This window comes from Thermobia domestica, chromosome 2 (assembly GCF_964235325.1).
Source record: "Thermobia domestica chromosome 2, izTheDome1.hap1.1, whole genome shotgun sequence".
In the NCBI taxonomy this organism is placed as follows: Eukaryota; Metazoa; Arthropoda; class Insecta; order Zygentoma; family Lepismatidae; genus Thermobia; species Thermobia domestica.
Window position 1 is genome coordinate 90626106 of NC_137455.1, and position 20261 is coordinate 90646366.

General features: G+C 37.6%; 1 protein-coding gene across 1 annotated transcript in view; it reads left to right on the forward strand.

The window, feature by feature from the left end:
- LOC145674058 (E3 ubiquitin-protein ligase Siah1-like) overlaps positions 1–12811 on the forward strand; it is a 35153-nt gene extending 22342 nt beyond the window's left edge. The window contains exon 2 of the mRNA XM_081743885.1: positions 10562–12811. Coding sequence (XP_081600011.1) covers positions 10573–12018 — 1446 coding nt within the window. The 5' untranslated portion in view covers positions 10562–10572 and the 3' untranslated portion in view covers positions 12019–12811. The remainder of the gene's footprint in view (positions 1–10561) is intronic.
- Positions 12812–20261: the final 7450 nt, after the last annotated feature.

A 20261-nucleotide genomic window follows, 5' to 3' on the forward strand; every position in this document is an offset into this window, starting at 1 on the left:
AAAAGTAGTAGAAAATGGCAGATGCTAGTGTCACATTCATAGTTTTCGCGGTACTGGTTGGGGGTTGATGGGGGCCAGAGGAGATTTTTCACAATACGAACCAAGGGGGTCTGAGGGGTGGTTCACCGGGACATGTAAAAGTAGTAGAATTTGTGTCGAATCCATATTTATTGGGGTTGCTCAGACGTATAGTGACACCCCCGATAGTGTATACGTTCAAATTCAGCCCCCATCGGCCTTCCCTATGAAAACAAATGTACGTTGCTGGATATATATTCACACAAAATATATCCAATTTTAGAAATGTTTCTTAATTGTTCTCCCGTTGTTCAGTTCGTTTACATTGATATTTTATCTGATTCATGCGAAGAACGGGCATAACAGCTAGTACGAAATGGTAAAGTGTTTGTTATGGAACAAATTACAATGAATTCAATTATATAGATAATAATTATAATTAATAATTATTTCCTTGTTGAATTATAGATACTTTTCAGTGGAAAACTGAATAAAATTTAAAAGTCCCAAATCAACGTAAAGTAGACCAACAGCACGAAAATTCAGTAGTCGATGCAAAAGGAAGGACCTCGAAATTCGGTACTGGCGGAGAAGTGGGTCATTTTCGTCCCACTTTCTAGGCCCATTTTGACCGTCTTCCAGTGACGCACAAAACGTCGAAATAGGCGCACAAAAGGGTGCGCGGTGTGAAATTAACGACCTCGAAATTCGATAGTAACTCTTGGTTATTTTCGTCCCATCTTGGAAGCCCATTTTGACCCACATCTGGTGACGCACAAAACGGAAGTAGACGCACAAAACGGCACAAAACGATTGGAGGAAACGACCTCGAAATTCATTGGTGGCGGAAGAGAAATAATTTGTTCCGTCATACTTGTAGGCCCATTTTGACCCACTTCCGGTGATGCACAAAATGTGGGAATAGGCGCAGAAAGCGACACAAAACACGCACAAAAGATGCAAAACAAAGTACCTCGAAATTCGTTGGTGGTGGAACAAGTTAGTGACGCCGTGAGCACCAATATAAGTATATACTGTAGTTCTTACCAGGGGGCGCGGTGGGTCAGTGGTAGAACGTTCACCTCCGGTGCTTGAGGTCCCTGGTTCGATCCCAGCTCGCGCAGTTTGGACTTTGTGGTGGACAAACACCGTGCTCGTGGATTTTCTCGGGGTTCTCCCGTTTCCTCCCACTTTCTTCATTTCATTCATTTCCCATCGTCACCGTCTCCTTTAGCCTAACCGGCATAAGCGTGGGATGTAAAACTAAAGATTTCATATAATTTTTTGTAGTTCTTACCATCATAGCTGAGAACTGCACGGTCCAATTTTTTAGCCAAAGTAGAAGCCCAACCGGAATAGTGATGTCAACCAGCCTGGCTCCGTTCAACTGAGCGTACAGCTTGAGCAGGCTTGGTTGGGATTACCCATCGACTGGGCTCAATTGAGCCAATGGCTTGAACCGGCTCGGTAAAGGCGAGTTATCGACTCGGCTCGATTGGAGCCAATGGCTCGAACCAGCTCCGTTGAAACGAGTCCATAGGCTGGGTTCGAGTCAGCTTAACTGAGCCAATGGCTCGAACCGGCTCGGTTGGGGTAAGCAATCAGCTCGGTTCAGTTCGGCTCGTGTGAGCCTTCGGCTCGAGCTGGCTCGTTTGGATGAGCTGTTGGCTCGGCTCACTTCTCGGTTCGGCTCGATAAGTGAATGAGCTGTGAGGGAGCCGCTTGAGTCGTTAACAACCCTAAACCCGGGTCGAGCAGTTTTAAACATGTTTGGCTGGAGTCCCATAACTTCTAACAATTTTTGGCTCGAGCCCGAATACTTGCTCCTCCTGAACTCAAGCCAAGAACCTCGTGACCGATGTCCTTGCCTCCTGAAGATTTCTTGACTACCGAGATCGACAGTTAACTAATTTTTAGTATTCCGATACAAACCGCCTATATTCCATGTTTATACAGGTACACGGTTTTATAATAGTAATTAGTTATAGTAGTAGTAGTAGTATCATTGATAATTATATTGTCTATGTAGGATACTTGAAGATAGTAGTACTTGGAACTACACAAAGGATTTAGCTCGAATTGGCTCGACTCGACTGGAAACTCGGTCCGAATTCGAGTCGAGTTGGGGGAAATTTTTCGAGCCGAGATTTCGAGTCGAACTCAAAGATGTTTGCTTCGAGTCGAGTCGAGTTTTAAAGAAAACTCGCTCGAACTCGCTCGTGCTCATTCCTATTGTATGCATGACGGGCATATAGAGTTCTTTCGAAGGGAATAGAACCATAAACATAATATATTTAAAAAAATACTTAGTTTCACGTTTTTCTTCCCAGGGGGGGGGGGAAAGGGATGGTAGGTATCCAGCATTTCTTATAAGTACCTTATTTGAAATATGTAAAACAGTAACAAGTGGACAATACAATATACACACATCTTCTTATCTTCAGTTTTAATTGCTGATTTCAATTGCAATTAACAATTACAAGTTTCAATTGTCAATTGCAATTAACAATTGAATGTTTCAATTGCACCCTTTGCAATTGACAATTAACAATTAAAAGTTTCAATTGCCTGGTGACCAATTAACAATTAACAATTGACGAAAATTTAATTGCAAATTTTATGATTGAATTCAATTGCAATTGAAATTAATTGTCAATTACAAATTGAAATCAATTGCAATTGAAATCAATTGCAATTGATTTTCAGAGCAATTACTTTCAATTGATTGATCAATTGCAATTGATTTCAATTGATTTTGCCCAACACTGACTAAAACAAACAAAAGCCTCCATTCTGTCATTTCACTACACAGACCTACATATTCTGCTTAGGTAGTAGTATCAACACTTCTCTATTTCTGTGGATTTAAGTATTAGAATATGCATTATTAGGTGCACTATTATTAGGAATGACTTAGAACCTTTCTAAATTGATTTCATAAGCAAAACTGAATAATGGTATAAGACGTAAGCTTTAGCCTAAATTTAATGAAAACATCAACACTTTTAGATATGAGTTTGCACAAAACCAATAACAAGAAACCTCTCCAGTCCATGTGGGAAGTGTCACGTCTTTGCGTAAAGCTCTTTAATACAAAAGATTATCAATTTAATAATAACATGAAAGAAATCTCGATTGATCGCGTGTTTTTTTAATTGAATATTAAAATAGAATACTACAAAAGAATAAGTCTAAGTGTTAAATTTGTAAAGCCAATGGATTAACTTAGAAGTACACAAACACATACATCACGCACACAGAGAAAAATGAATAATAACTGTTTTGTTTAGAAATATGCCTATCAGTGCTGAGTTTTCAACTAGAAATGTATGATGCGTTGAAGTTCATGACACTGCTATTTAGGAGCGAGCTTTTTTTATTCATGGAAAGAAAATCAGTTGTTTCGAATGTTCTGCACTAACAAGTAAACCTTACGTTTGGGTGAATCGAGCTGCTGACTGAGACACATATGAGAAAGTAGTACTAGATGTGGTCAGTATTTCAGTGAAGTTGTAGGTGCGAAGCTCCAGGGGTTGAGGAGATACAGCTACCAGAACATCACATGGAAGTACAGAATAGTCTTCATACAGTTGGGGGTAAAAGCTCTGTAAGACCTCTTGTAACGACAAAAGATGAATAACAAATATATGTGTACATATTAGGACTAGGGGGAAGTCATATAGTAAGGGTATACCTGACGGCGGCCATCTTGAAATCCGCCACTTTGAATTAAGGTTAAGTTTTTAAAATAGGAATAGGGTCATGTGATACATGATTTAAGGCGCAAATTTAATCAGAAGAACAATGATGACGTTAATTTTGATTTACGCGCAATTGGTAAAAAGTTACAGGGAAATTAAATATTGTTGCAGCAAGCACCTTGTAAATGTTGTGTTAATGATAATAATTAAATAAAAAGCAGGTGGATAAATATTAGGACTATGGTAAGAGTTGCCTTGATGGCGGCCATGTTCAAATCCGCCATTTTGAATCAGTCAAAAGTTTTAAACAAAACGCATAACAGTGACACCTTATTAATTATGCTGCAGCAATATTTAATTTCCCTGTAACGTTTTACCAATTGCGCGTAAATCAAAAGTAACGTCACCATTGTTCTTCTGATTAAATTTGCGCCTTAAATCATGTATCACATGACCCTATTCCTATTTTAAAAACTTAACCTTAATTCAAAATGGCGGATTTCAAGATGGCCGCCGTCAGGTATACCCTTACTATATGACTTCCCCCTAGTCCTAATATGTACCCATGTATTTGTTATTCATCTTTTGTCGTTACAAGAGGTCTTACAGGGCTTTTACCTCCAACTGTATGAAGACTATTCTGTACTTCCATGTGATGTTCTGGTAGCTGTATCTCCTCAACCCCTGGAGCTTCGCACCTACAACTTCACTGAAATACTAACCACATCTAGTACTACTTTCTCATGTGTGTCTCAGTCAGCAACTCGATTCACCCAAACGTAAGGTTTACTTGTAAGTGAAGTATGAGCATCAGTTACGATATTGCATCCACAACTAAATACTCTTTCCGATAGAACGCTGAGACACCTACACACACAAATACCTACACAAATACTTACGAGCCAGAAGAGCTAATTTTGGAAAGTCATTGTCATGAGATTTTCTCCAGTGAAGGAGGTTTTCTTCCATATCTGTAGGCAGTGGTACTATTCTAATTTTCTAACAACTGGTTATATATATGAGAAAGAGATAGTAGATGGATACATAGAAAGATGTCTCTCTTCCTTTCTCTTAGGAAGCAAATCATATAAGATAGACAAAAGCAAATTTTTCACTGGATGCCACAAGTAGAGACCTACACAGCAACCTAATATAAGGTGTTGTGACGAAATTAGGTAGCACTGCGAATATCTTGGAAACGAATTATCCAAAATAGATGTTTGTCAAGAAGTATTGGAAACACCTTAACTTGACAATGGATCAACAATTGTTGATAATGGTATGTATACGTTTCAAATGTAAATAACCCTTACCACTGCACAGATGTGATCCCAGTTTTCATTCTTGATATCTAACCAGCCCATTTGAAATTAAGAAAAAAATTGTTTATACCTTGTTCTGAGAGATAATATATATCTAACCCTGTAGCTGCAAGAATTTCTAAGAACAAAGCTAAACAAACTGAAACTTGCTCGTTCTTTGGTATAACTGGGTAAAATTTACTGTTATATCTGGGTATAACAAACGGTTTAGCAAACTCGAAATATATTAAAAACCGGTTCTAGCGAATCGGTGCAAACCGGCTGAATAGCACCACTGTCTAGACGGCACTGAAAGATATGCATCGATTTCCTGTTGCAGTAAGGCATCAAGTAATTAGCACAAAAGAGAAACGGGAATTCCCCGATTTTGTTTTTGTTGATCGGGTACGTCATCCGTCCATCTCTGAAATGAAATGAAATTTTTGAGTTTTACGTCCTACGGTTATGCCGGTTAGTCTAAAGGAGACGGTGATAATGAGAAATGAGTGAAAATGGTGGAATGAAGAAAGTGAGAGGAAACGGGAGAACCCCAGGAAACCCACGCAACGTTGTTTGTCCACCACAAAGTTCACTTGGCGGGAGCAGGGTTTGAACCTGGGACCTCATGCAACAGAGTTGAACGCTCTACTACTAAGCTACCACGGCCCCTATCGTCCCTTTCTGGATCAAATATTGTTTGTGCGTGAGCTTAAAATACAACGCACGCACGTTTTATGTTACAGAAAGAACTTCTCTCTCTCTCTCTCTGAAACGCATACCGCCACACGTGCACATTCACAAATGCACCTACAGTGCGTTCCACGAATAACACTAAGGTCCACCTCCTGAAGAAACCAAGGCAGATAGAAACATGAAACCTTTTGGAACCTTCAAGGAACATAAAAGGCAACATTATGCTGAGAAGGAGAATCCCCCACAAGGGGAGCTAAAGGGGGTTACTGGGGGTAACTCAAAAATTTTAAATAGCAACCCCCATCGTGTGGTACCTCGTTTGAAAGGTAATCACGAGTAAAGACCACTTGTGAAAATTGTAAGTCGCTAGCATGTCCGTAGCCAACATGGCGGCCATCCGTAAAGGACGGTCGAAGTGCGTTCAACGAATAACACTAAAGCTCGTCTCCAGAAGAAACGAAGGCAGATAGAAACATGAAACCTTTCGGAACCTTCAAGAACTTAAAAGGCAACATTATGCTGAGAAGGAGAATCCCCCACAAGGGGGGCCAAAGGGGGTTACTGGGGGTAACTCAAAAAATTTGAATAGCAGCCCCCATCATGTGGTACCTCGCTGGAAAAGTAATCGCGTATAGAGACCAGACCGTGTCCACAACAAACTCTAAAGTCTAACGTAGGTCTAGTTCGGAACGAATGCACAATACGCATACCACACAACTAACTCTATAACAGTATTGCAAATACAAAACATGCAAATTGAACTGAAACCGATAGAAAAGAGAGTACCATAATATTATTGAAAAATCTGAACCCTCCGAGGCTCGAACCCCGGACCGCACGTGTACTGAACCAACACTTTACCATTGCGCTACTGTCGAACCGCTACTCTTACGGACGAGGAGATGTAGTTCATGACGACGAGTTGCCCGTGGTGGCGCTTTGGTGTTGAACACACGTACTTTAGCAAAGCTACTCTGTTTACTCGTGCACCACTATCAGATGTGCTTTTCAACCAACTTATCACCAACAGTGCGCTACATTACAACCCGGAACAGCAGGTCTGAAGGACGTAGACGTGTGTTTGTGCTGGTGCGTTTGACCATCCTACATTGCATACATAATGTGGTCTCTTGAACAGAGAATTGAAATTGTGTTACTGTTTGGTGCTACAAATCGTTCGTACAGTGCAACAGCACGGTTGTTCAATGAACAAAATGTGCACAACCCAATTAGTGTTTCTTCTGTACGCCATTTATTAATCAAATTCTTTTCGACAGGCAGTGTGACCAATGCCCCAAAGCCTCGAAACCCTAGTGTTGCTACGGAAGAAACACAGATACAAGTGTTGGCGGAGCTGAATGTGCATCCTCAACAGTCCATAAAACTGTGGCTCAAACGTGTGGTGTGTCACGCACAACGACATACAGAATCTTAAAGAAACATACCTTCCATCCATACAAACTACATATGGTTCAGGAATTAAGTGAACATGATCCCGATATGCGTATCGAGTTTTGTGAGCAAATGTGTGAGGCATTGGCACGTGGGACCATTCTGCTGACAAACGTGTGTTTCAGCGATGAGAGTACGTTCTACTTAAATGGCAAGGTCAACAGGCATAACTGCCGATATTGGTGTGACAAAAACCCTCATGTATTTCGTGAAGGCAACACTCAACACCCAGAGTCGCTGAATGTCTGGGCGGGTATCTTAGGTAATCACATAATCGGGCCCCTCTTCATCGATGGTGAGAAGTACCTGGCGCTGCTGCAAGACTTCATTGCACCGTTGATTGTCGAGGCAATAGAAGAGAATCCGCAAGAATTTGGAGAGATTCCGCCCGTTTTTCAGCATGACGGCTGTCCTGCCCATTTTCACCGCCTTGTACGTGACTTTTTAGATAGTGAGTTTTCGCGACGATGGATTGGTCGTCGCGGCACCATTGAATGGCCAGCACGTTCGCCAGACCTTGCTCCACCCGACTTTTCTCTGGGGCTATTTGAAGACTATAGTGTTCCGCACGCAGCCGAACACCATTGCGGAGTTGCGCCAACGCATAGTTCATGCCTGTCATTCTATACCGGTAATGACTTTTACCCGTGTTCGAGAGGAGTTCGTCCAACGTTTACATTACTGCCAGGAAGTGGGCGGTGCACACTTCGAGCATCTCCTGCATTAATGAGGTATGTTCCAAATCATACTATGTTAGGCCCGTTACACAGTCACGCGGAGCTCCGCGCGCGGAGTCCCGCGTGGCAAGATTGTTCTATTGATTCTTATGGGTGCATACATAGTCACGCGGAGGCCTCCGCGCGCGGAGCAGCCTCCGCGTGGCCCTATCCGCGCTCCGCGCTCCGCGAGGCAGATAGGGCCATTGAGCAAATGGGTGCTTACATAGTCAAGCGGAACTCCGCGCGCGGAGCAGCCACTTCTCTTTAAAATTTAAAAAGAAACGTGCATGGTAGCACAAGCAAAATGCAAATTGATCCAGATTTCTTTTCTTATTTTTTATAGTGAGTTGCTAAATAATATTTTATACTGTTCTATAATACTATTTTCATATTGTTTAGTGTTATTTTTAATTTAGCTATATTGTCTTCGTTTAATTGGAACTTTCAATTAATGTCTTTGCTTAATTGGAACTGTACATGTGGTGCCTCTAATATACCACTGTTAACAGTACGTGACTATTGTAATTTTTGGACTTTCTTTCAACAAATTTCAGTTTCAGTTTCAATTATCACGGAGGTTAAATTAACACCATGTTAATGGAATCCCTCTTGTGAGGAACACAAAAAGCGTGACATTCGTGAACAGGCATGGAACGAGATATGTAAAAGATTTTTTTTGTGTGTGTGTGTGTGTGTGAAAATGAAGGTATGGACAATGAAAAAAGATAAATTGAGGTAAATAATTTATCTCTACTATTAAATAGTTGATTGGATGTGAAGTTCTAACCAAATGTACAAACATAGGTTATTTTCATTTGTTAAAAAACAGTATCTGTTAAGTGCTGTATTTTAAGAGCGTGCATATGAATTTTATTTAAATTGCATTTTTATAATTTCGATGGATTTTTTTTTTCAATCAGGTCATCGAACGACTGAATTGACGTACGGAAATTATTGAAGTACTTCTTCTCGTCTTCTCGCAAATCTATATATACAGACACAAAAGCTCCCTTCAGACTTCTTTGAGAATCTAAGGGATGAATCTTGAGACATTTATTTTTCTGTGTTCTTCGTTTTCCCTTCTTACAGAAATATTAAAATGACACTATTGACGTTTCGAACTTTTCATGTTGACTCGCAACACTGACTGAGAAGAATCCTGTATATAATCACGTGACGCGTAGCGCGTAGCTACGGATGACTGTGTAAGCACACACGCGTAGTGCGGAGGGCGGAAGGCGGGACGCGGAGCGCGGAGCTCCGCTTGACTGTGTAACGGGCCTTACTCTCTGCTTACAGGTTTGCAATGTTTCTTCGATCATAGTTTACGGATGGCAGCCATGTTGGCTACGGACATGCAATCAACATGCACTTTCCAGAACAGGTCAATACACGTGATACCTTTCAAACGAGGTACCACACGATGGGGGTTGCTATTTAAAATTTTTGAGTTACCCCCAGTAACCCTCTTTATCCCCCCTGTGGGGATTCTCCTTCTCAGCATAATGTTGCCTTTTAAGTTCCTTGAAGGCTCCAAAAGGTTTCATGTTTCTATCTGCCTTCGTTTCTTCTGGAGACGAGCTTTAGTGTTATTCGTTGAACGCACTTCGACCGTCCTTTACGGATGGCCGCCATGTTGGCTACGGACATGCTAGCGACTTACAATTTTCACAAGTGGTCTTTACTCGTGATTACCTTTCAAACGAGGTACCACACGATGGGGGTTGCTATTTAAAATTTTTGAGTTACCCCCAGTAACCCCCTTTAGCTCCCCTTGTGGGGGATTCTCCTTCTCAGCATAATGTTGCCTTTTATGTCCCTTGAAGGTTCCAAAAGGTTTCATGTTTCTTTCTGCCTTGGTTTCTTCAGGAGGTGGACCTTAGTGTTATTTGTGGAACGCACTGTATATGAAATAAACACCTACATACAAATAAAACACGCATATTCTATGTTACCCTGTTTCACTCTCATTATTTCCGCAATGATGACCAATATGATAGCTGGGAAAGAAATTAAATTACTATTTTTATTAACTTTTTCTGAGGAAAGAGTGGTGGATTAGAAGGAACACAAGTCTGTTTTCTGTGAATAAGTATTCTGAGATATCCGCTATTGAAACGTTTTGAGACCAGATTGTCTATATCAACATGAATATTCAAGACCAATCAATATGTTGAATATCCATATTTGATGTTGTCGATATCAATATTGGATGTTGTTGATATCGATATTTGATGTCGATATCGATATTGTCGGTATCGATATTCGATATTGTCGATATCGATATTCAATATTGTCGATATCGATTTTCGATATTGTCGATATTCGATATCAATATTGTCGATATCAATATTCGATATCGATATATCCGATATCGATATCAGAAAATATTGAATGTCGATATCGAAATTTCGATATCGCACAACCCTAAGCTTGAGTGAAGGTACATAATTAAAATTATGGTTACCACTCGAAGAAAATCTCAGTAATTAATGTAAAGCGGTTTTAAACTTTTAATGATTTGTTCCCCTTAAGATATCTATGTCCACCCCAAACTTCTGGGACTGGTTGCGGGCCTGGTTATTATCAAACATATTATTTTCAAAAATAATAAAGACATAAAATAGATCATGAATCAGCGATATTAAATAAAAGTAAATTATATTTTATTTTTCAGCTAACCATAAGATGTCAATCGGTGCTAAACCTATGACCCATATCTACTGGAACTTACTTTCAAGTTTAATCAGACAATGGAGACTTTTTTATTTTGTTGTTAAAAGAGCACTACAAAAAATTATCAAGCTAATAAAAAACCGTGACGTGTTCAGTACAAGGAATAATTCAAATATGGCGCATCGAGGAGCTTTGGAACCGTCTTACAGAAATGAGCTTAATGTACCTGATGTTAGAATGAATAGAACAATTAGTTCTCTTCTGGATAGAGAAGAGGGAACATCGGATATCACACATACTAAAGAACAGAGGACAAGTAATTTCCTTCACAGCAATTCAGAAGTAAGTACTGAAGAAACTGAAACATGGTCAATAATTACGAATACAACTAGAACAACTGTTGAACCAAAAGGAAATTATCTACTTCGGCGTTTCTCAAATCTTCTTATGCACATACGGCAACTGAAAGAAATTCTCGCCAATTATGAAGAGGAATCTAGATGTATTGAGACCCCTACAAACCAATCAGTATCATCGAAGCAAGAAGCGTCACTAAGACCACAATCGATTTGTCCAATTAGCAATGCGGACACGGGTATCGTAAACAACACAGAGGTGACAAATACACTAGTGAGTAAAGAGACCCAAACATGTGAAAAAAATGAGGAGTGCGAAACACAACAGACAACTGATTCTAACACAGATATTAACAAGACCCTTGTAAGTCTTTTGGAGTGTCCTGTATGTTTAGAATATGATATCCCTCCAATCTATCAATGCAAAATGGGACATATTGTTTGTGGTAATTGCAGAATACGATTAACTCAATGTCCTACTTGCCGATTAAAATTTTCCGATACTAGAGGTCTTGTATTAGAGAAGATTGCAGATCAGCTGTTTTTTCCTTGCAGGAATTCTATGGCTGGATGTAAAGGTATGTATAAACTGGAAGCCAGGAATGAACATGAAGCTAATTGCTACTATCGTTCTTACACATGTTACAGACCTTCCTGCAGCTGGAGAGGGTCTTGGTCACAAATTCTAGAACATATGAGTAATAAGCATCTTGTAGCTCTCCTCCGAGGTCCACAGCACATTCTGGAAATTTGCGTTTCTGGTGAGACAAATGTAAAATATAACTGGTTTGTGTATACCTTTGGCGAAATATTTCGTGTGAACATTTCCGTTAATGTCCAGAAATCACAAATATTTGGCAGTGTGCTATACTATGGTCCAAAGAGTAATGCAGGAAAATTTACTTATTCCTTTGAAGTGTACAACGAAGTTGATTCTCGCAAAACAAAATTTGTGTATACCAGAATAGCACACAGCGATTTGGAGAAATTAAACGTACTTTACACCAGCGGAGATTCGTTTTCAATCCGAGTCGATGTAGCCAATTCGTTTGCCGAGGATGGCAAGTTAAATTTCAATTTATTCATAAGTGAATACCAATGAGTGCTAACCAAACTAGTTGTGTGAAATAATATTAGGATAGATGTTTATATTGGTGAACATTATTTTGTATATGAAATTACTATGATACAGCACTAATAAGAAAAAAATTATTATGTTTCTAACCGAAATAGTATTGAGTTAAAATTAAGAATTATTTTTGATAGCAATTTATTCTTGGTCCAAATCTAGTTATAAAAATATTGAATGTTTGAGATGTTCTTGTATTCTGCAATTACTCAATATAACTGTCCAGAGAATATATTGCTTCCGTCACATAAATTGATAGCTTAAGTCTACTGATCAAAATACTGTATGTGATCGCTGGTTACATTCCTACTGTTAGCTCGTGCGGAATTTTCAGATAAGAATCAAAAGGGTCAGTAAAATATCCATTTATGTGAGTTAGAATTTATTCATGTTTTTAAATGATGTGTTTTGTTTCTGAATTTTCGCGCTTCACATTTGATAGTTATTGCTATGAAAAGAAATTCAGCACAGTTCTCACCATTAGTAATTGATTGTAATATTAAATTTTATTTATTTTGTAAAGAAATTATCAAATATTGCTAAGTATGCTGTTTGTAATTGACGATTATAATTAGACTACTGAATTAGTATTGCATTTAGTTAACATGCAATAATTAATAGATATGGTAGACCCTAATTATTGTTTTAAAGCAAAATCATCTCATAATCAAACTCGTTATTCCATCTACAAATAATAAACTGTTTAATATTAACTGCATTAGGTGTATTTGAGTTGAAAAATAATAAATTTTTACTTTGAAGTCTACAGTGTACAATTTCCTTTATACCAGATTTAAGGTATCTCACCTGTTTCGTCTGTTTGAGCTGATAAGCGTTGTTTCAATGGTGCTTCGAGTGAGAACAATTAAACATTTGTCAGTAGTTCAATCACGTGCAAGGGAGTTGCTAATTAACGAACGAGAAACACGCTAAATCACAATGCATGTCTGCACAATATACGCAAAGACGTGATTAATAATGATTTTACTTATGTTAATTAAGATTTATCATTATATTTGCCTAATTGAGTTACTTGAAATACAACCATGCTTTTCTATATAAAAAAAGGTAAGCTTTAAAGGATTGAGTTAAACTTTAGTTTAACATTTGCGATTATTACATACGTAGATAATTTCTTGTATTTTGTCTTATGAACGAGAGGATACAAAGTAAGTTTTTTAATATTATGTAGTACGCACTTTTGTATCGCAAAAGTGTTTTAAGGTAATACAAGAAAATTACGCAGTTCTGACTCCTATTCTTTTTATTATTATTAGCCATTACATCCATCCATGTGACTTCTTGATTTTGTGTTCTCCTTCTCAGGGAGAAATGTTCCAGGACTGAACATCATTACAACTATTCCGCTTTATCATGAGAAATTGTCTGGAAACTCTACCAGTGTTATACAAACCTTTCTTTGGTTGCCCACTTAATGCTTTTCACTTGACATGCAAAAACTGAAGAGCGGGCTCACATGGGACAGGTTAAATGTATTCGCTGTATGAAGGTAAAGGTTCACACACCTTCATTAATTTCAATACATAGTGGAAACGATGTAGTCAGAGCCATGCTCCGGCCGCATTTACTTACTCAAGTTACCCTAGGTACTAAATTCACAAAGGCTGAGTGAATCTTAGAGCCACATTGTGACGAAGGTAGGATGAGAAAATTTTCCCGCCACCCCTGGGCAGAGATGGAATGGGTCAGTGAGTCAAGAATTGTGAGTGGGTTAACAGGGCGTGACCTTGCGATCCACAACCCACCTTTACTCACTCTGACCCACTACGACCCACCGATCCACTCTGCTCAGTGCATTGTAGACAGCACTTTCTGAACACTGGTAAATTTACCTAAGTTTAACTTTCAAGGCCACCATTTTTCATCCTTTTTCATTTGCTTCTATTTACTTGCTGAGATAAGTATATCTTAAGTGAAAAAATGTTGATATTTGGATATTGATATTTGTAATTGTAATAATAGCAATATTATTTACTACTATTGGAGCTGACTACTGTAAAAAATGTATTTTTCAATCACCTGTAATATATGAATTATTATATTTAAAAAATGAATGTAACTATGTGTGCGTAATCTATGGCCCAATGGCAAAGTCCAGTGAAATTCCTTTTCGTATATAGTTAGGCCCAAATCCTAACTGGAATGTTATATCGCTTGCATTATAATACATATCCGAAGGGGAGAGTGTAGGTCCGAATTTTTGCGGAAAATTGAGTATTTCGCGAGCCGTTCAACTTACGGAGCTGAAAGTCAGTATATTATTATTATTATTATTATTATTATTATTATTATTATTATTATTATTTGTTAAAAATAAACAGAACATGTTCTAACATTTTTAAAATTCTCTTTTATAAGGGAAGGGGGCACATTTTATATACGTATGGTAAATTGAGAGTGGATTGATTTGTAAAAATATTTGAAAATATTGTAAAAATAAGCGAAAACGATCGATATTAGTTGAGAAACAAATTCAGAAATAATTATTAATTGAGAAACAAAAACTACAATGCTTCGCATTTTATATCCACTGCTTTCTATTATAATAATTGCTGAAGCTTGTGTTTATTTTATGGAGACGTGAGAGGACAAGGCAATCAAGCCATAAAGTTGTATGAAAAATGGACATAAAACTTGGTTAGTCTACTTTACCTTGATTTAAGATTTTCAAATTTCAACCCATTTTCCACTGAAAAGTATCTGTAATTCAACAAGGAAATAATTATATATGACTGAAAAAATCGAAATTCATCGTAATTTGACCCATGAAAAATACTTTACCATTTTATATCGTAAAGGTCAGATCCACTGGTGTTGTAACAGAAAGTGCTTGAGCGATTGACCGTAGAAATTCAAACTCTGATTAGTGGCAATTTCACAGCCTTGTTTTATTACAAATTCATATAAACTCTTTAGGCAGTGGAGAGGAGAGCGTGGATCATGAATCAGAGTTGGGATTTGGTGGGTCGGAATGGGTCACAGTGGGTTCGAATGATTCATGGTGGGTGCTGGGTCATTATGGGTTGTGGGTCACAATGGATGATAGGTCAGTGGTCCTGGGTCAAGTTTCCATTGACCCACGCTATCTCTGCCACTGGGGATTGAATTCGGACTTACAGACTACGCTAAAGCGGCTTTTCATTTGACATACTTGAATTTAATACCCAATACTGCAACTTGAATATTTAACATAATATGTTTCTATTGTTTTTCATTAAGTATGTTACCAGTAATTTTTACGCATATGTAGGTACAAAAAATAATTTCTCAAAAACTGTTTTATTGACCTAAAGTAATTAAAGTTTATATATAGAACTATTTTATTATTTACTGTTTAAATAAAACATTCATTGAAAAACTAATCATTCCTAACCTAGTTTAAAAATAATAATTCAAATACTATTTCAACCAAAATAAAATAAAGTTACCACTACATACATTCTATACATCTGCTAGATGAGACTGGAAAAGTACCATGTTCCGTATTGCCCATAGTTTTTCGGTACTGACTTCGAGAAATACGATTATATACATCGAAAGTAAATTCGAAAATTGTGTAACGCACTACGATGTCACTACTTATTCTTCAGCTGTCAGGAGAATTTTAAAACTAATAGTTACAGTTAATAATAATAATAATAATAATAATAATAATAATAATAATAATAATAATAATAATAATAATAATAATAATGTTAGTTACATGCTTTTTCTCTTGTTCTTTCGTCATTTCTGAAGCAGCATGGGCTATCTCCTCCTCAAACGTATCACAAGGCTAGTTTGGCTAGTTTTAAACAGAAGCATTTATCGTATCATTTCTCGAAGCAGATGTGCTGCCAAAAATCTCGTATAATATTCTATGGCATCGCAAGTATATGGTGCTTTTACACGGTAGCATTTTGATAAGCATCTTGTGGTGAGGTAGCAAACAAATCACTGAAGAAGAGCGCAATTATGGCTCCGAAACTAAAGCGTAAAGTAGCTAAAGCTATACTGGTTGTAACAACAGTTCTCGTCGGTTGTATTAAAAAACGAAAACCACAAAGAAGTATGTGGGCAATGAATTGGTTGTTCCGGAGGGATGGTAATATTTCAGTTCTTTCTATGGTAGAGAAAGAACTGAAGCCTGAGGATCCTCTTACATTCAAGAACTTCCTCCGTATGGATAATGAAGCTTTCGAAAAGTTCTTTGTACAGTCCGCAGCAAAAAACCTGCAACATGAGCATGTAAGCTTATTGTGAAACGACGAAGTCTTTTGCTCCAAAATAAGTGTGCAGGGGAGGACGAAGAGGTTTCTCCTGGCATGATTCGTGCCACTTAGACGTTATGTTGATTTCCTGCGCTGTTTAGGCGTAGTTTCACAATAACCTTACAGGCTCATGTTGCAGGTTTTTTTTGTTGCGGACTGTACAAACAAGGATGTTCCTAATAATTTTCAATCAGCATAATAATAGCATCCCTACTCCAACTCATTTTTCTTTAATACAATTCAATTTCCCACACAAAACAAGAGCATGGATATTTGGCACAAAATCTTTCGCTTCCTTTTAACACACCATTGCAATCGGACCAGAAGTGCTGGGGAAAATGCTACGACATAGAGCAGATTCTATCGATAAGAAATGCCATAAGATATGCCATGGCATCAAAGCCGGATTAAGGGAGGGGCTTAGAGGGGCTATAATCCCGTTCCTGCACTCTGATCAAAATCTCAACTGGCTACCTAAAAAGAATCATGAAGATACAATCATCATCATAAAAAAATATGGCCAAAAATATGAATCATATTCCCTTAACATTCCTACTGTACTTTCATAGTAATGTATTAGGTGCAGTCAGCAGGGGCCACATATTTTTTCTAGCCCCGGGCCTCCAGGTGGGTTAATCCAGCCCTGCATTGCATGTGAAATGCTATAACATTTGCTACTTTACACGGTAGAATATCGATGATACGATTTTGCTACGAGAAATGGTACGATAAATGCTTCCGTCTAAAACTAGCCTAACTCAATAGCATGATAAGCTGAATAACGTCACTTGACTTTAAACTTTTGAAAAGTATACTAAACTTACCAGCATTTTTAACGCACGAAGAATCGGAAGATATTAACCCCAGTGATTTGAAAGACGAACTTAAAGTGTTATCCGCTATAATGAAGCCTAAAAATTTACCAAAAGGTATTCAAAATTACGAGGGAGTATCAAAAAGTGATGCCTCCTGTGTCATAAAAAAATGTATTAATGAACATAGAACAAGGCAAGTGATTGCAGAGCATAGCCTGAACTGTCCTCTACAGAATCCTACCCTTCAACATAGTATCCATGAATTTGAACACATTTACGCCACCTTTGAACTCAGGCGTCAAAACCTTTCTGGAAAAATTCAGGAGGTTGCTTTTTGACCCATGATTTTACAGTTGTTTAACTTTATCCAGATCATTGAATCGGCAACCAGGTAGGTGTTCTTTTAAAGGGCCAAACAGATAAAAGTAAACACAAGGATTGCACTTTGCTCTCAGGGTCATACAGGTGTGCCCACGTCTCATCTCCAGTGACCACATTTTTGAAGAAGTCTTGATTTTCAACTGCAAATGCGTCCAGGAGCTCTTAACAAATGTCCACTCGCCTTCTCCGATTATCAACAGTCAATTGCTTAGGTACCCACTTAGCACACACTTTGTGATATCCCAAGTCAGCAATTATTCCTTGGGCAGAGCCATACGAGATGTTCAATGCATCAGCAACACTCTGAACTGTAATGCGCCTGTCTCCTCGATTCAATTCCTCAGCACGTTCTCGATTTGCATCTGTGATCGATGTTGTCGCTTCTTGGTTTATCAACGATTTCTGTTTCTCCGTTGCTAAACTTCTTCACCCAACGCCGTACATTGCTAATGTCCATTACCGCATCCCCATAAATATTCAAGCACATATGGATTTCCTTAGGTGGACAACCTTCTTTCGCCAAAAATTCGATGATGACTCTTTCTTTTAGCTTCAGATCCATGGTTCTAATAACTCAATCTGAAAAAGAAAAGACTACGTTAGTGGAGGAAGACTACCTCTATAACGTCATGCATAGAAAAGTCAGTAGTAGTAATAGAAAAAAATATAATGAGGGAGGCATTACTTTTTGATCCTTCCTCGTAATTAGGGAATATGACTGCTCCCAATGTCAGTGTTGCACTTATGATTTTGTTAACCTTACCAATAATAGTGACAAGTGGAGCTTAAGCTTAACTTAAGCTTATTAAAAACTATCTACGTTCTTCCATGTCTGAAACACGCTCAGGGACGGGTCAAGGGACGGGCAACACGGGTGATTGCCCGGAGCGCCAAAACAAGCCTCGAAAAGTAAGTATTATAACATGTTTTCTACTGACTTTTTTGTTTATATTCTTGAAAATTAGTGCCAATTACATTCCATCATGGAAGAAGAGAGTTTCCTAGTACTAGGGGGCTGTATCGACAAATGGAGACATTGCATGTAGAAGAGTAGAGGGGGAGTTGGTTTTGTTTATAACAGGCCATGTTCTTTATGAACTTTTCCCAGGCAACGAATGTTATTGGATTTTATATATTTTACTCTTTTAAAGTGATAGTGGAGGGTGAACAATGTTATTGATATAACAAAACAATTAACAATATAGCAGTAATCATGCCACCATTAGTAGTATTCAACAAATGATGTTCAATATTATTTTTGTTTATACGTATCGGTACATAAATAATAATAATAACACAAAGGCTTAGGCTAATCACTTTTGCCGATATCTGATTCACTGTATTATCTTCATGCTCCATACTCTATTGGAAAAACCTTTTGATATATAATAAGCTTAAAAATTAAAACTCTTAGTCGTGAGAAAAGCATATTTTTTTAAAATTTCATTTTCTGTATGTGCTGCTGTGAATCACAGATATACAGCCAAATCGAGCATACTAAATATTATGTCATGTATGGAGCCGTTTAAATATTAATTAAGCATTTGAGAGAGATAGTTCAATTTTTTGTTTACTATTCCATTTCATACATCTTTTTAAATGGGGCATCTTACTATTTCGTGACACTTGAACGTCTTCTGTCAAAATGAGTTTTGCAGATAGGGAGGTATGTGAAAGTACCGCTTGGGGCGGCAAAACTGCGTGTCCGCCCTGTATATATATATATATATATATATATATATATATATATATATATATATATATAACATAGGTCTAGCATTGTGAAAACGGAAAGTATATGAAGTTCGTAATATTGTTTTGTTTTGAAATTCACTTCAAAACAGATTCTTCCTTATTCGACAGAAGAAACGCAGTATATTTTCTGTTTGTTTTTTTTCCTTCACATTCACTGCCTTATATTTGTGCGACCATTTATTTCCTCTTTTCTCCTTACCAGTGATGTGCTACCTTCTATTCCTCACGTAGACGAAGGCTGAAAGGTGTAACTAATTCAGTTATTCTGTCCTATTCTATTTTTGACAAAACGAAATTCCTTTAAATTCAGGACTGTATCGAGATTGCAAGCTAAGAACTACGATGGTGTGGCCCTTGGAAGGAAGATATAATCAGATGTAGTCCGTAAATCAGATGTATACTGCACAAATAGACAAATTGTACTAAATACAAATAAAAGAACAACTTAAATCTCCAGATGTAAATAGCAGCTTCATTGCCCATTTATCTCAAGTAAGTTGTAGATATATAGCAACCTTAAAATATTCAATGAGATCTGGAAGTTAAGTCAATTAATAATGAAATACAAATACATATCTTATCTCGAGTTGCAAACCATATTATCTCAGCTCTGCAATTATTGACACTTACTTGCTCATTGGACCTTCGATAAAACTTCAAAAATGCACGGTGAAATAACTGCTTCCATTATTTGTCACAGTAGTAACTCAATATAACATCAATATATTAAAAACATTTATAATACATATCGAAGAACATACACATGCACCTATGTTTGTAATAGTCAAATTCCAGATCCATTTTACTACAAAAAATTACAGGTTAGATGTTGTATTATGACCAATAAACTGAACATCAATTAATTGTGATTATTACTTTTGCTCAATCCCAATGTTAAAGAATGTAAGATGATCATGCTTTCTTCAGGACTCATTTTGTGCAATAAATATTATGAACAACTTACTTGGTTTAATGACATCAAAAGAGAAATACA